General features: G+C 40.5%; 1 protein-coding gene across 1 annotated transcript in view; it reads left to right on the top strand.

The window, feature by feature from the left end:
- The window catches only part of LOC100136701 (sodium channel protein type 3 subunit alpha), a 151,917-nt gene that overhangs the window by 12,247 nt on the left and 123,097 nt on the right, over window positions 1-16,573 (top strand). Inside the window, exon 5 of the mRNA XM_036934870.2 lies at window positions 3,549-3,612. Within this exon, the coding sequence (XP_036790765.2) occupies window positions 3,549-3,612 (64 nt within the window). The remainder of the gene's footprint in view (window positions 1-3,548; window positions 3,613-16,573) is intronic.

The raw sequence follows: 16,573 nt of genomic DNA, 5'->3' as shown, positions 1-16,573 counted from the left end.
TAGTTACAGTAATAGAACACTATAGTAGAGTTACAGTAATAGAACACTATAGTTGAGTTACAGTAATAGAACACTATACTAGAGTTACAGTAATAGAACACTATAGTTGAGTTACAGTAATAGAAAACTATAGTTACAGTAATAGAACACTATGGTTACAGTAATAGTAGTTGAGTTACAGTAATAGAACACTATAGTTACAGTAATAGAATACTATAGTTACAGTAATAGAACACTGTAGTTACAGTAATAGAAAGCTATAGTTACAGTAATAGAACACTATAGTTGCAGTAATAGAACACTATAGTTACAGTAATAGAACACTATAGTTACAGTAATAGAACACTATAGTTGAGTTACAGTAATAGAACACTATAGTTACAGTAATAGAACACTATAGTTACAGTAATAGAACACTATAGTTGAGTTACAGTAATAGAACACTATAGTTGAGTTAATTGCTTTGTAAAAATGAGTGGATTCACATAGAAGACATAAAGCTTACGTTACAAGGCATTAACAACATTACAAGGCATTATTCTAAGCATGGTCAGATAGAGAGAGAGAGAGAGAGAAAAACAATATCTTGTGCCTTGGCTCATAGGAGAGGGAGAGAAAGAGGCCAGCGCAGGTCAGGAACAAAGAAGAGAGATAACAATGAATCTAAGACCCTTTTATAAGCATCTGATGTTTGGATTCAAAATCTGACTCGTTGACCAATAGCTTTACTGTTGAGTTAACTTCCAATCAGATATCAGACCTACATGATGTAAAGACTGGCACAATCTAATTAGACTCATGAAATGGCGTGGGCGTGCCTCAAGTTTCTGTGAAGTTGAGTTTTCACTCAAGGCTATGTGTGTTGTTGACTTGTGATACGATATCCTCAGCATATGAGACAGTGAACAACACTGCAGCAGTAGTTTAATGGTATTACTGCCCTCAAAGTGACTCTTATCAGCTGTATGCAACGATGCGTGTGTGTTGTCTTCAGAACACCTCAGTGTCTCTCCCACCCACATTTAGTCTCACCTCTTTGAAGCAGAGGGTCTGTTGTCTTTACATCATGTAGGTCTGATATCTGATTGGAAGTTAACTCAACAGTAAAGCTATTGGTCAACGAGACAGATTTTGAATCCTAACAACAGATTCTTATAAAAGGGTCTTAGATTCATTGTTATCTCTCTTCTTTGTTCCTGACCTGCGCTGGCCCTCTCATATGAGCTATGGGCCAAGGCACAAGCCATGGTTTCTTTGTCTCTGTTAGTGTATAAGATGAATGTGCTGTAATATAGACCTGGTTTCAAACAGTATTTGAAATCTTTCAAATACTTTCAATGCTTGCTTTAGCCTGCCTGTAGGGCCAGATGGGCAGAGTATGTATGTTTGGGACTATTAAATTGGCTACATTGTGCCAGTCAAGCTCAATCCAGCACAGTGAAAGTATTTTACTGATTTCATCTAGTTAAACTCAGATCTGGCTCTCATACTGTCATAGCGATTGACGTTTCTTAACTGCACTAATATGGTCACGATGTTGGTCGTGGGTCTCTTAGCTTTGGATGAGTCTTGCAGTTGTGTGACAGTGGTGTCAACAAAACGCTACTTGCAGCTATAACATGACATGTTTGTAAGGGATAATTTGTAGCCTAGAAAAAAGTCCCACACAGCAGTTCAGAAGCTTGTCATGGGCACGCATGACATGGCAAAGTTCCATTCCAGTGTCCTCTTTACTGCACTATCCAAACAGGCAGTAACAGAGACAGCCCTGCAGCGATTGCACAACTAGAGTGGGTCCTCCCTCACTGACACAGATTATGGCATGCTTACTTTTGCTGCACAACACTGATGTGGGGCAGATGTTTAAATGAACAGTCATTCCTCTAATCATGAATGGTCACGTGGCCGGACTTCGTATTTCAAGTTATTTCATATTTCAAGTTATTTCATATTTCAAGTTATTACATATTTCAAGTTATTACATATTTCAAGTTATTACATATTTCAAGTTATTACATATTTCAAGTTATTTCATATTTCAAGTTATTTCATATTTCAAGTTATTACATATTTCAAGTTATTTCATATTTCAAGTTATTACATATTTCAAGTTATTACATATTTCAAGTTATTTCATATTTCAAGTTATTACATATTTCAAGTTATTACATATTTCAAGTTATTACATATTTCATGATTGACATTTTCAGATTACTTCATGCAGTTACATATGTGTAGATGAGTCAGAGGGTCATGGACATGTTTTACATTGTTCAAAGGCTGTGCTTCTCAATCCTGGTCCCGGGGACCCAAAGAGGTGCACATTGTACGACGCTTAAAGATGACAGTACATGAGACAGCCAAACCAACAAGGCATTTCCTGAGATTGCGTCTACTGTTTTTTTCTTTAAAACAGCAATAATGTAAAATGAATTAAAAAAATACACAAAACACCCTTATCAAAATGTAAGACTCATCTTTCAAAAACACATCTAGTCAATCTGCACAGTATGGTGGTGAAAGGTGAAAGCTGTCGCTGAAGAGTGGCTCTGGGCTGTCACTGAAAAGTGGTTCTGGGGTCCGGCTTTTGTGTGTGTGTGTGTGTGTGTGTGTGTGTGTGTGTGTGTGTGTGTGTGTGTGTGTGTGTGTGTGTGTGTGCGTGCGTGCGTGCGTGCGTGCGTGCGTGTTGGAGAGGTCCATGGTCCATAAAGGAGGAACATTTAAGGCCATGCTGAAACCAGGAATGCCGACAACTGACGGAGGGTTCGGGCCGCCTGCCAAAGTGCCCGTCAGGCGAGCCCTTCTCCAGCCCCTCTCCTCCTGCGGCTCCTCTCCCAGCCCCATAGTGGTCTAACGGCACTCAAACCCTCTAGAGTGGGACAGTGAAGCTGAAACGCTGTGAAAAGGAGGCAAGATAAAATGGAGGAACGCTCAGCATGAAGGAGCGTTGGAGTGGACATGGAACCTTCTGGTCTTGTAATCTCTTAGTGTGCTCTAGTTGGAGTCGGCAGCAACACAGTCAACGGGTCATGCTATTGCTATTTATTCTTTCATTTCCATCCCCTTCAACTTCAAGCAGTCTCTGCTATCCATCACCTTACACAAGTGTAAAATGTCCAAGGCAGGCCTCGGTATTGATCCCTAAAAGCTTGGGTGAAACACGAAACAAAACCATTTTCTTAATTTGATAAATGGCTAAAATCGTACATCCAGTGGGTTATTTAAGGGTGGACTGATGTAAGATCAATGTTGATGCCTTATGATTAATATATTCAATAAACTTCTTTCCCCAACCAGGGCAGGAGTTCTGGTCATAAGGTCTGAGTGCCACTGACAGACGTTTGACCTTAAGATTAAAATGTTTGTAGGATCAGCAATACTAGTGCCATGTAATCAAGTTAATCCCTTTAATCACATGAATCAAATCCAGGTCTCATCCATTATATTCTATTTTTATTTTTGAAAACTACTACTAAGTGTATTCAAATTAATCCTTGTAATCAAATGAATCAAATCCAGGCCTCTTCTGTTATTTTCTTTGATTTCAGATAACTACTACAAAGTGGAGGGAGCGAAGGATGCCTTAATATGCGGGGACGGGAGTGATGCTGGGTAAGTGACTCTTCTTGCTATCAGTGAAGAAAAGCCAGTGATTATGAATGTGGGTTAGAGTGATGATAGCCTGGTCCCATTCTGTACGTGCTGTGGCCAGCTCTCCTCTTATTAATCTTGTTTTGCATGGCTGAAGCCCAAACAGACTGGACCACCAGGCTAGTATAACGGTGGCTTGTAGATGGTACAACCATAGCCTTGTGAACCATAGACTCATGAACCATAGACTCATGCTGTATACTCTAATCTAGTACATGCCGTTGAGCATTACCAAAGGACGTCACGAAGGGGCCCTGAGGTTAAGGTTTAGGTGGCTGAGGTGATGCCTGTCGCTGTGTGGATAAGTCAACAGAGATAGCCTGGCTCTGAGGGTGTGAGTCAGCAAAACGGAGTGATGGCGACCGATGGTGACTCAGCTGCCCTCAGGCTGTAGAGAGACGAGACCATGGGTTTATCATCCACCACCCAGTCTGTGAGAGCCAATAGGCTTCAACAAGAGAGTGGGCCTTGACAGTGATGTTAATTATGGTTATGTTTATTACGTGCCTGAGGTGGTTACCCCAAACTATGCTTAATGAGTAACCTTGTCTTGGACGGGAACACTTGTGTTAGCTCCCAGAGCTAATGCCTTGTTTAGGCTTTAGCTCAGAGGGATAATGTATTTTTGAGTCGTGTGGATGGCACTGGTGTTCTAGGCAGTAGTCTTACAGGTGCAAGAAGGACTGAATCCCATAGTTTAAAAAAAATATTTTTGCTGTCAAAATGCGTAACCTTTAGTTATTGTAGGACAGTTGTAGGAATGTGGATAGAAGTAAACCCAGCTTATAAATTCAGTGTAATTTTGTGTAACTCATAACTTTGGGGTGTGTAACTTTGTAGTGTCACTTTGGCATTGGATGATCTTTGTGTTTTAAAGATTGGGGACAACTCCATTTTACAGTTGATAATACTTTTACAAATTTGCACAATTGTAGTAATTTTTTCTACAATTAATATTTATCTCCCACATTGACTGTAGTGAAATGAAATTGACCTAAACCCAACTCTGATATATTTTGGACCGAGATTTGGAATGGCGAGGGGATGTACTGTATTTTGGACTGAGATGGGGGTGGTGATTTGGAAAACATACCTGTTGCTGCTTGACTGTGACCTCTAAAATCCCACAGACTTTACAGTGTACATTTTAGGAGACAAAGCGGCAGTTTTTTTGTCAACAGTAAAGAAGGAAATGAGCCTGGACATAACTACACTGAGTACGCAACGGTGAAAAACATGTGTCCTTGAAAATGTGGCATCTTTCTTAGTCAAGAAATAACATCTAAGTCACTTTCACATACAGACAGACTTGGGGACGAAGGGGCTGTTCATTGCACATGATATCTGTGTTGTCCCAAACCCTCTGATGTAGGTCTGAGACATTCTCAGTCTCATTCTCAACCCGGCTACTCATCAAATGACTATATTGTCCATAGACATAGAAGTAATGAATACCCTTAACTCTAGCGCGGCCCGTTCCACTGACACTCTAATCCTGTAATGCCAAGTGCTTTTGGAGCGGCGGGCAGGAGTGGCAGGAGAGGAGTTCTTGATGCCAACGCTGCCAGGGCAAAGATCTAGGAATTTACAAATGTAAATAATACCCATCTGTGTTCTGTTCGGTGCCAAGCACGAGTGTTAGTCAGCCACCAATTGTGCATGTTCTCCCACTTAAAAAGATGAGAGAGGCCTGTAATTTTCATCATAGGTACACTTCAACTATGACAGACAAAATTTGAAAAATAAATCCAGAAAATCACATTGTAGGATTTTTAATGAATTTATTTGCAAATTATGGTGGAAAATAAGTATTTGGTCACCTACAAACAAGCAAGATTTCTGGCTCTCACAGACCTGTAACTTCTTCTTTAAGAGGCTCCTCTGTCCTCCACTCGTTACCAGTATTAATGGCACCTGTTTGAACTTGTTATCAGTATAAAAGACACCTGTCCACAACCTCAAACAGTCACACTCCAAACTCCACTATGGCCAAGACCAAAGAGCTGTCAAAGGACACCAGAAACAAAATTGTAGACTTGCACCATGCTGGGAAGACTGAATCTGCAATAGGTAAGCAGCTTGGTTTGAAGAAATCAACTGTGGGAGCAATTATTAGGAAATGGAAGACATACAACTGATAATCTCCCTCGATCTGGGGCTCCACGCAAGATCGCACCCCGTGGGGTCAAAATTATCACAAGAAAGGTGAGCAAAAATCCCAGAACCACACGGGGGGACCTAGTGAATGACCTGCAGAGAGCTGGGACCAAAGTAACAAAGCCTACCATCAGTAACACACTATGCCGCCAGGGACTCAAATCCTGCAGTGCCAGACATGTCCCCCTGCTTAAGCCAGTACATGTCCAAGCCCGTCTGAAGTTTGCTAGAGAGCATTTGGATGATCCAGAAGAAGATTGGGAGAATGTCATATGGTCAGATGAAACCAAAATGTAACTTTTTGGTAAAAACTCAACTCGTTGTGTTTGGAGGACAAAGAATGCTGAGTTGCATCCAAAGAACACCATACCTACTGTGAAGCATGGGGGTGGAAACATCATGCTTTTGGGCTGTTTTTCTGCAAAGGGACCAGGACGACTGATCCGTGTAAAGGAAAGAATGAATGGGGCCATGTACAGTATCGTGAGATTTTGAGTGAAAACCTCCTTCCATCAGCAAGGGCATTGAAGATGAAACGTGGCTGGGTCTTTCAGCATGACAATGATCCCAAACACACCGCCCGGGCAACGAAGGAGTGGCTTCGTAAGAAGCATTTCAAGGTCCTGGAATGGCCTAGCCTGTCTCCAGATCTCAACCCCATAGAAAATCTTTGGAGGGAGTTGAAAGTCCGTTGCCCAGCAACAGCCCCAAAACATCACTGCTCTAAAGGAGATCTGCATGGAGGAATGGGCCAAAATACCAACAACAGTGTGTGAAAACCTTGTGAAGACTTACAGAAAAGGTTTGACCTCTGTCATTGCCAACAAAGGGTATATAACAAAGTATTGAGATAAACTTTTGCAGGTGACCAAATACTTATTTTCCACCATAAGTTGCAAATAAATTCATTAAAAATCCTACAATGTGATTTTCTGGATTTTTTCTTCTCATTTTGTCTGTCATAGTTGAAGTGTACCTATGATGAAAATTACAGGCCTCTCTCCTCTTTTTAAGTGGGAGAACTTGCACAATTGGTGGCTGACTAAATACTTTTTTACCACACTGTAAGTCTCTGTTTCTTGTCTGGTATTGATATTTGAACAACTGTAATGGGTTCAAATACATGGTTTGTGTTGGTGCAGGACATTATTGGAAGGTATCAGTGGTGGATAAAGTACTCAATTGTCATACTTGAGTAAAAGTAAAGATACCTTAATAGAAAATGACACGTAAAAGTGCAAGCAACCCAGTAAAATACTACTTGAGGAAAAGTCTAAAAGTATTTACTTTTAAATATACTTACGTATCAAAAGTATAGCTCATTTCACATTCCTTACCAGACGGAACGATTTTCTTGTTTTGTTTAATTTACGGATAGCCAGGGGCACACTCCAACACTCAGATATAATTTATAAACACAAAAAAATAGTGTTCAGGTAGTCTGCCAGATCAGAGGCAGTAGGGATGACCAGGGATATTCTCTTGAGTGTGTAAATTGGGCCATTTTACTATCCTGCTAAGCATTCAAAATGGAATGAGTACTTTTGGTTGTTGGGAAAAATGTATGCAGTAAAAAGTACATTATTTTCTTTAGGAATGTAGTGAAGTAAAAGTAAAAGTTGTCAAAAATATAAATAGTTAAGTACAGATACCAAAAAAAACTAAGTAGTATTTTAAAGTATTTTTTACTTAAGTACTTTACACCACTGGAAGGTATCCATTATTGGAATGCACTTGTTATCCGTATGAATACATGGATAAATGTATTAGAAACAGATCAATAAGTAAGTAACTATACTGAATATAAATTGAGTTATAGTTCATATAAGGAAATCAGTCAATTGAAATACATTTGTTAGGCTCTAGTCTATGGATTTCACATGACTCGGCATGGGAGAAGGCATGAGTGGGCCTATCCATGGGTGGGCCTGGGAGGGCATAGACCTGGGAGGGCATAAGCAACATGGGAGTCAGGCCCACCCACTGCGGAGCCAGGCCCAGCAAATCAGAACGAGTTTTTCCCCACAAAAGGGCTTTATTACAGACAGAAATGCTCATCAGTTTCACCAGCAGTCCGGTGGCTGGTCTCGGACGATACCACAGGTGAAGAAGCCGGAAGTGGACGTCTTGGGCTGGCGTGGTTACACGTGGTCTGTGGTTGTGAGGCCGGTTGGACATGCTGCCAAATTCTCTCAAATTATGTTGGAGGCGGCTTATCGTAGATAAATTAACATTAAATTATCTGGCAACAGCTCTGGTGGACATCCCTTCCATCAGCATGCCAATTACATGCTCCCTCAAAACTTGACATCTGTGGCATTATGTTGCGTGACAAAACTGCACATTTTAGAATGGCCTTTTGTTGTCCCCAGCACAAGGTGCACCTGTGTAATGATCATGCTGTTTAATCAGCTTCTTGACATGCCACACCTGTCAGGTGGATGGATTATGTTGGCAAAGGAGAAATGCTCACTAACAGGGATGTAAACAAATTTCTGCACAAAATTTGAAAGAAATAAGCTATTAGTGCATGTTGGAACATTTCAGGGATATTTTATTTCAGATCATGAAACACTGGACCAACACTGCATTTATATATTTGTTCTGTATAGATTCAATTATTCAATAAATATTAGATGTCATTGTCTTATTATTTGGTTCGTGCCTGAAGTCTGTTTTGCCAGATTTGAAGAGTATCATTTAAGTGGTTTTATGAGCTCTTTGAACCAGTGATCTGACATTGTTGCATCATATCAGGGTTATAGACAGGTCGGGTCATGCTCACAGACAAAATAGTCCCCACTTTCAATTTCATCTCCTACTTTTATAGTTACAAGAGAAATATGGAAAATGAATACCAACAACATTGCGCCCATGTCTTTTCCAGGAACTCACACAAGCAATCACACAGGCAATCTCCATCTTTTATGAGCAAAGGATGTGCTGACACATGATGCAAACCACCTCCAATGCCCTCAATGCCTGTGATGCTAGCTCATGCTTTCAACTTCCCCCTTCCACAAATGTTTGAAACATTATCTTTAAAGCAGCTGTAATTGACAACGTGATATCATCAACATTCAAATCTATTTTTGATTATTCCTGTAAGACTGGGAATATATTGAACATATAAAGGACATTGGGGTTGTGAGTTATTGGGAGGCTGCCTAACGGGAGAGCAGTGTAACGGTCCATTGGGGTGAGTTATGATGGGCTGGGGACTCGGTGAATGTAACATCTGCCTCCAGCTACAAAAAGACAAACGACAGATCTGTCTGTCTCTCTGAGAGATAACGGCCAATCCAAACGCACGATACAGCTTGTGTCCACGAATGATAAACAGACAGATTCTAAGCTTTGTCTGTCTGGTGCATGGTGATTGGTCACCAAAGCTCTGATTTAGTCACCTTATTTTAGCCATTAATTAAAATGTAAATGGTACAATAAAGGATTTAAATCCGGTGGCCTTGCATGGCCTTACATTATGTCTCACCTTTATTTTTTCAATGTGTTTTTTTTTCTCCAAAATCCAAACACCCATCTAAGTGGTCAGAGGCTTGAACTTCCCCTCCAAATATTGACTAGAAAATACAGTGCATTTGGAACTTATTTAGATCTCTTGACTTTTTCCACATTTGGTTACATTACAGCCTTATTCCAACATGTATAAAATAAATCAAAATATTTGTCAATCTACATACAATACCCTATATTGATCAAGTGAAAACAGTTTTTTAGACATTTTTGCAAATTATTTAAAAGAAAAAACTGAAATATCTTATTTACGTAAGTATTCAGAACCTTTGCTTTAAGAATTGAAATTGAACTCAGGTGCATCCTGTTTCCATTGATCATCCTTCAGATGTTCTACAACTTGATTGGAGTCCACCTGTGGTAAATTCAATTGATTGGACATGATTTGGAAAGGTACACACCTGGCTTTATAATGTCCCACAGTTGACAGTGCATGTCAGAGCAAAAACTAAGACATGAGGTTGAAGGAGTTGTCTGTAGAGCTCCGAGACAGGATTGTGTCGAGGCACAGATCTGGGGAAGATGTCTGCAGCACTGTGTCCCCAAGAACACAGTGGCCTCCATCATTCTTAAATGGAAGAAGTTTGGAACCACCAAGACTCTTCCTAGAGCTGGCTGCCCGGCCAAACTGAGCATCGGGGGAGAAGGGCCTTGGTCAGGGAGGTGACCGAGAATTCGAAGGTCACTCTGTCAGAGCTCCAGAGTTCCTCTGTGGAGATGGGAGAACCTCCCAGAATGACAACCATCTCTCAGGCCTTTATGGTAGAGAGGGCAGATGGAAGCCACTCCTGAGTAAAAGGCACATGACAGCCCGTTTGGAGTTAGCCAAAAGGCACCTAAAGACTCTCAGACCATGAGAAACAAGATTCTCTGGTCTGATGAAACCAATATTTAACTCTATGGCCTGAATGCCAAGCATTACTTCAGGAGGAAACCTGGCACCATACCTACTCTGAAGCATGGTGGTGGCAGCATCATACTGTAGGGATGTTTTTCAGCGGCAGGGACTGGGAGACTAGTCAGGATCGAGGGGAAGATGAACAGAGCAAAACACAGAGAGATCCTTGATGAAAACCTGCTCCAGAGCACTCAGGACATCAGACTGGGGCCAAGGTTCCCCTTCCAACCTGACAATGACCCTAAGCACACACTCAAGACAGTGCAAAAGTGGCTTGGTGCCAAGTCTCTAAATGTCCTTGAGTGGCCGAGCCAGAGCCCGGACTCGAACCCGATCGAACATCTCTGGAGAGACCTGAAAATAGCTGTGCAGCAACGCTCCCCATCCAACCTGACAGAACTTCAGAGGATCTGCAGAGAAGAATGGGAGAAACTCCCCAAATACAGGTGTGCCAAGCTTATAGCGTCATACCCAAGATGACTCGAGGCTGTAATCACTGCCAAAGGTGCTTCAACAAAGTACTGAGAAAACTTATGTAAATGTCATATTTCATTTTTTTGTTTTTAATCCATTTGCAAAAATGTGTAACAACCAGTTTTTGCTTTGTCTTTATGGGGTATTGTGTTTAGATTGATGAAGGAAAAAAACTATTTAATCAATTGTATTATAAGGCTGTAACATAACAAAATGTGGGAAAAATACCCAACTGTCATACTTCAGTAAATGTAAAGATACCTTAATAGAAAATGACTCAGGTAAAAGTAAAAGTCACCCAGTAAAATACTACTTCAGTAAAAGTCTAAATGTATTTGGTTTAAAATATACTTAACTGTCAAAATTAAAAGTATAAATCCTTTCAAATTCCTTATATTAAGCAAACAAGATGGCACCATTTTCTTGTTTTTTGAATTTACGGAAAGCCCCGGGCACTTTCCAACATTCAGACATCATTTACAAACGAAGCATTTGTGTTTAGTGAGTCCGCCAAATCAGAGGTAGTAGATGACCAGGGATGTTCTCTGTTTAGTGAGTCCGCCATATCAGAGGCAGTAGGGATGACCAGGGATGTTCTCTGTTTAGTGAGTCCGCCATATCAGAGGCAGTTGGGATGACCAGGGATGTTCGGTTGATAAGTGTGTGAATTTGACTATTTACCTATCCTGCTAAGCATTCAAACTGTAACAAGTACTTTTGGCTGTCAAGGAAAATGTGTGGAGTAAAAAGCTATATTGTCACGACTTCTGCCAAAGTCGATTCCTCTCCTTGTTCGGGTAGCACTCGGCGGTCGGCGTCGCCGGTCTTCTAGCCATCATCGATCCACTTTTCATTTTCCTTTTGTTTTTCTCTTGTCTTCCCACACACCTGGTCTCAATTCCCTCATTACATGTTGTGTATTTAACCCTCTGTTCCCCTCCATGTCTTGTGCGGAATTGTTTATTGTAAGTGCATGTGCACGTTTTCTCTGGTGCGCGACGGGTTTTGTACCCATTTGTTTATTGTTCTGCTTTCCGGTGTTTTTTTAAATAAAACTGCTCTGTTGAATACCCAGTTTTGCTCTCCTGCGCCTGACTTCCCTGCTGCCAGTTACGAACTCCCTTACATATATTTTCTTAAGGAATGTAGTGAAGTGAAAGTAAAAGTAGTCAAAAATATAAATAATAAAGTAAAGTACAGATACCAAAAATAAATTAAAAACTACTTAAGTAGTACTTTACACCACTGGAAAAAGTAAAGTGGTCTGAATACTTTCTGAGTGCACTGTATAATATATATTGTATTTTTTGTGGAGATGAACCGAGTTGAACTGTCAAATGCCTTTTGGGAGTTTGTATTGACACAGCACCCTTTATATTAAATACATGACAGACAATGATATTTGTTTGTTTACTGGTCTGGCTGCCACTCTCTCATAGTGTAAATAAAGGTCTGAAGAAATCAATTCTACCATAGGCCAGTCCCACATTCAACTGCTCACTGGCTGTCACTCACCGGAACTTTTGGCTGTCAATCAAAATGCACATGGATCTGGGCCCATATTTATCAAACTTTTGAGAAAAAATATCGTAAGAATCCTGTGAAATGCTGATTTAGGAGACTCTTGATGACAACGGCCCAGGCATACCCTAGGACTAATAGTTCAGATATCAAGAGACAAAATGCATCAGAGAGGTATCTTTTCCCTTATCAAAAATCATTCTAGTTCCTGTCCCATCCAAGAAAAAGTGCAAAAACTCTGTCAGAACTGTGCTATACTGGAGAGTCAATGAGAATGTGTTGTTCACTATCTTGTTCCCTGTGTGTTACAGACAGTTACATTAGATTGGCATATGCATTTTGGCTAGTCTAACTCAGTCTAAATACAATCGACGTGGGCAGTTCTACGGAGCATTCCAAATGGGGGTGTAGGGACCCGTGGATGGAGGGGGAATGTTTTTTCCCTCCATTTAAGTCACATTTAATCCATTTGAAGCTTTCTGGCTTCACTCTAATGGGGTTGTTAATGGCTACCCTGACTGCAAAGTGAAGATTATTGCCTCTCACTTACGATCCCCCCCCCCCCCCCCCCCCCCCCCCCCCCCCCCCCCCCCCACTAAGCTCTCCGTATGTGTCATGTTCTATAGAACCGTTGAAGTGTTCTTAACTCCTGGTATTTCTCCTACTCCAGTTCTATCCAGTTCTACTCGAATGAGTCATCAAATTGAATGTAACAGCTCGTTAATTGCATTTATATCGAGTGCATGTTGAAGGGCCTTTATTTTTCTGGTTATTTTTCCTGGCTAGTTTTGCTGTTAGAATTTTTTGGGGGATGGCATTATCACTGGTTTAGGCTATAGGCCTTTGTCGTTAGGGGTGGCCATTCAGGGGGCTACTTCACAGAATACTTTAAGATAGGCCAAGGGTATGCTAACAACTACGCCACATTTTCCCAGTTATGATACCAGCTGAAGGACTCTAATGATCTGGTCATTTTCTTAGAACTGTAAATGTTCATAAAGACCCATCAGCAAGCTTGTATTACACTGATAATTACAGAGTGTAAATGTATTTCATTAAGGTACTTTTTTATATTAATAAACTGTAATTAGGATGTATTTTAGATGCTCGTAAGATTACATGAGTATGTCCGCCTCCCATAATTTGACCAAACGGACGGTTCTAGGTTTTGGTCAAAAGCCAGACAGGTTCACCTAAAAGTATTTGATTGGAAACAGCATAGTCGTAGTTGTATTATTGTTTGTGTGTTTCTCCAGACGTTTTACTTCATAGCTTATTTACCTAAGATAAACGTTGATCAGACGTTTCCCTTTATCAAATTATTATGGATTCTGGTTATGAGCAGACTGAATATACTTACAGTATATAAATTAAATTGGCATAAACTCATTCTATCAACTTATAAACAATATATGAAATAATTTTAAAGGAAACTAAACTATTTTGTAAATGCATGAATAACATATGAAATATCTAATAAATGCCAATTTTGTGAAAGTAAATCTTATGGCATTCTTACCTAATCAGTCAATCCGTCCTAATCTTCACGAGCTACACTGGAAATAAGAAAAGTCATAAAATCAAACATAAATCATGACAAAACAATCATATTACCTGCCTCCACTGAGTTCCTCCAATCCCTGAGAGGCCGATCCACATCCTCCGGAGAGGTGTCACAAAACAATCTCCATGGGCAACAACCTCCTGGATACTGTTGCTATAGAAATGTTAAGTACTTTCATTATCATAGACCTCAGTCCTAGACCTCTCTAGTAGTAGGTTGTAATGATGAGATTGTTTCTATGTGAGATGAGAGGACCTAACATTATGGGTGCCTACAGTAGACAGACAGTACTAGACATACTGTATCTGCAGTTGAATTTCCAGTGAACGTTGTAATTCTGCTAAAACACGTATTATGTAGTGACAAAATACACCCAAACTATTCATTTTCCTCTTTGACGTAACATTTTGAACATCATTATTACCAGTGTAGGAATCTTAGTTCATTTCTGTATTATTTTTCTGATTTGTTCACTCTGTCTGTATCAGTACCTCGGGAGGAAGTGTGGTTTCGTGAGAACTGAGGCCTATTGCAGAGTTATTCATCAGGATCATGTTCATTAGATACCAAATGGAAAAAGCAGACTGAATCAGGGAGGGATAAACTGGACTTAAGAACACTCATTTTCATTTTCCACTGCAACATTTTTTGAAGAGTTTTCCATTGCAAGCTCTAATGAAAGACTCAGCCCTGGCTATTCTGAGCCTGTGGTTGGTCAGAATCCTGGCTCATGTTCATTAGGGCACATTAGGGGGGGGGGGGGGGGGGGAGCATTTATTGTCTTGGTAGTCCCTCTGGATATTCAAATGTTTTCTTCCATTTGGTGCCTGATGCCTAAATCTGAGCTGTGAGAACTCCAGGTCAAGGCAGCCTCCTCCACCCACCAGTCTTTGAAGGCTTCCCCACTGGGCTTTGTTGTTTCACAGGGTGGAAGGGTTGGATCTGAAAGGGGTGACTCAACTCTCAGCCAAGCCAATGTTCCCTCCACCCCGCGACCCTAGGGAACCCTCAGATGCTCTCTCACTCCCCCTGCTCCCACTTCTATTCTCTTCTATGATCGGCCAACTACTGGGGGGGATGTGATGTAATGGCCCAATCTGATGAACACACACCTGTCTGCTACATGGGCCATGTGCTCAGATATGGTGATCTGATGTTACAATAAATCCTCCACAGCTGCATTGATACTTTTAATAGCCTACTAGTTTGTAATGCATGTAGACCACTAATACTGTTTTGCTGCTGCCAATCTGTTTGGTCTCCATCCGTGTTGTGGTCTGTATGGTTGTCAGAGGTGTACTGTTGTCAGTGGTTTACTGTTGTCAGTGGTGTATTGTTGTCAGTGGTGTACTGTTGTCAGTGCTGTACTGTTGTCAGTGGTTTACTGTTGTCAGAGGTGTACTGTTGTCAGTGGTTTACTGTTGTCAGTGGTGTACTGTTGTCAGAGGTGTACTGTTGTCAGTGGTTTACTGTTGTCAGAGGTGTATTGTTGTCAGTGGTGTACTGTTGTCAGAGGTGTACTGTTGTCAGAGGTGTACTGTTGTCAGTGGTTTACTGTTGTCAGTGGTGTACTGTTGTCAGAGGTGTACTGTTGTCAGTGGTTTACTGTTGTCAGTGGTTTACTGTTGTCAGAGGTGTACTGTTGTCAGAGGTGTACTGTTGTCAGAGGTGTACTGTTGTCAGAGGTGTACTGTTGTCAGTGGTGGAAAAAGTGCCTAATTGTAATGCTTGAGTAAAAGTAAAGATACCTTAATGAAAAATGACTCAAGTAAAAGTGAAAGTCAGCCAGTAAAATACTACTTTAGTGAAAGCCTAAAAGTATTTGGTTTTAAATATACTTAAGCATCAAAGTAAGTGTAGTATATATACATAAGTATCAAAAGTAAAAGTACAAGTATAAATAATTTCAAATTCCTTATATTAAGCAAACCAGAAAGCATATAAGCAAATAATTTACAAACAAAGCATTTGTGTTTAGTGAGTCCACCAGATCAGAGTTAGTATGGATGACCAGGGATGTTCTCTTAATAAGTATGTGAATTGGATGATTTTCTGTCCTGCTAAGCATTCAAAATGTAATGAGTACTTTTGGGTGTCAGAGAAAATGTATGGAGTAAAAGGTACATCATTTTGTTTAGGAATGCAGTGAAGTAAAAGTAAAAAATATTAATAGTAAAGTACAGATACCCCCAAAAATTACTTAAGTAGTCTTTTAAAGTATTTTTACTTAAGTACTTTACAACACTGTGTACTTTTCCTTCCTTGACAAATAATTTCCCTGGTATTACACTCTTCAAAAAAGAAGATGCTATCAAGAACCTAAAAGGATGCTATGGCTATCACCGTAGGAGAACCCTTTGAAGAACCTTTTTTGGTTACAGGTACAACCCTTTCCACAGAGGGTTCTACATGAAACCCCAAAAGTTCTACTTGGAACCACAAAGGGGTTCTACCTGGAACCAAAAAGGGTTCTACCTGGAACCAAAAGGGGTTCTCCTATGGGGACTACCGAAGAACCATTTTACAACCCTTTTTTCTAAAGAGTGAGGGTCTATAGTATAGACCAGATATTCCAAAACTGGGGTACGGCATTGCGCTTACACCCAGGGTTACACGCAATGCCGTCGGGGGTATGCCAAATACTTCACATTTTCAACCAGTACATTTATATTTTCCAACAGGGCTATACATATGGGTGAGGTTTTTTTCTCGCCTGAGTAGCCTCGTTTCACTACCAAAAATAAAATTAAACCATCTACTGTTCAGCAAAAATA

This window comes from Oncorhynchus mykiss, chromosome 11 (genome assembly GCF_057628025.1).
Source record: "Oncorhynchus mykiss isolate SJ-2025 chromosome 11, ASM5762802v1, whole genome shotgun sequence".
NCBI classification, from domain to species: domain Eukaryota; kingdom Metazoa; phylum Chordata; class Actinopteri; order Salmoniformes; family Salmonidae; genus Oncorhynchus; species Oncorhynchus mykiss.
Note: the sequence above shows the minus strand (reverse complement) of the source record. Positions and strands in the feature narration are given on the sequence as shown.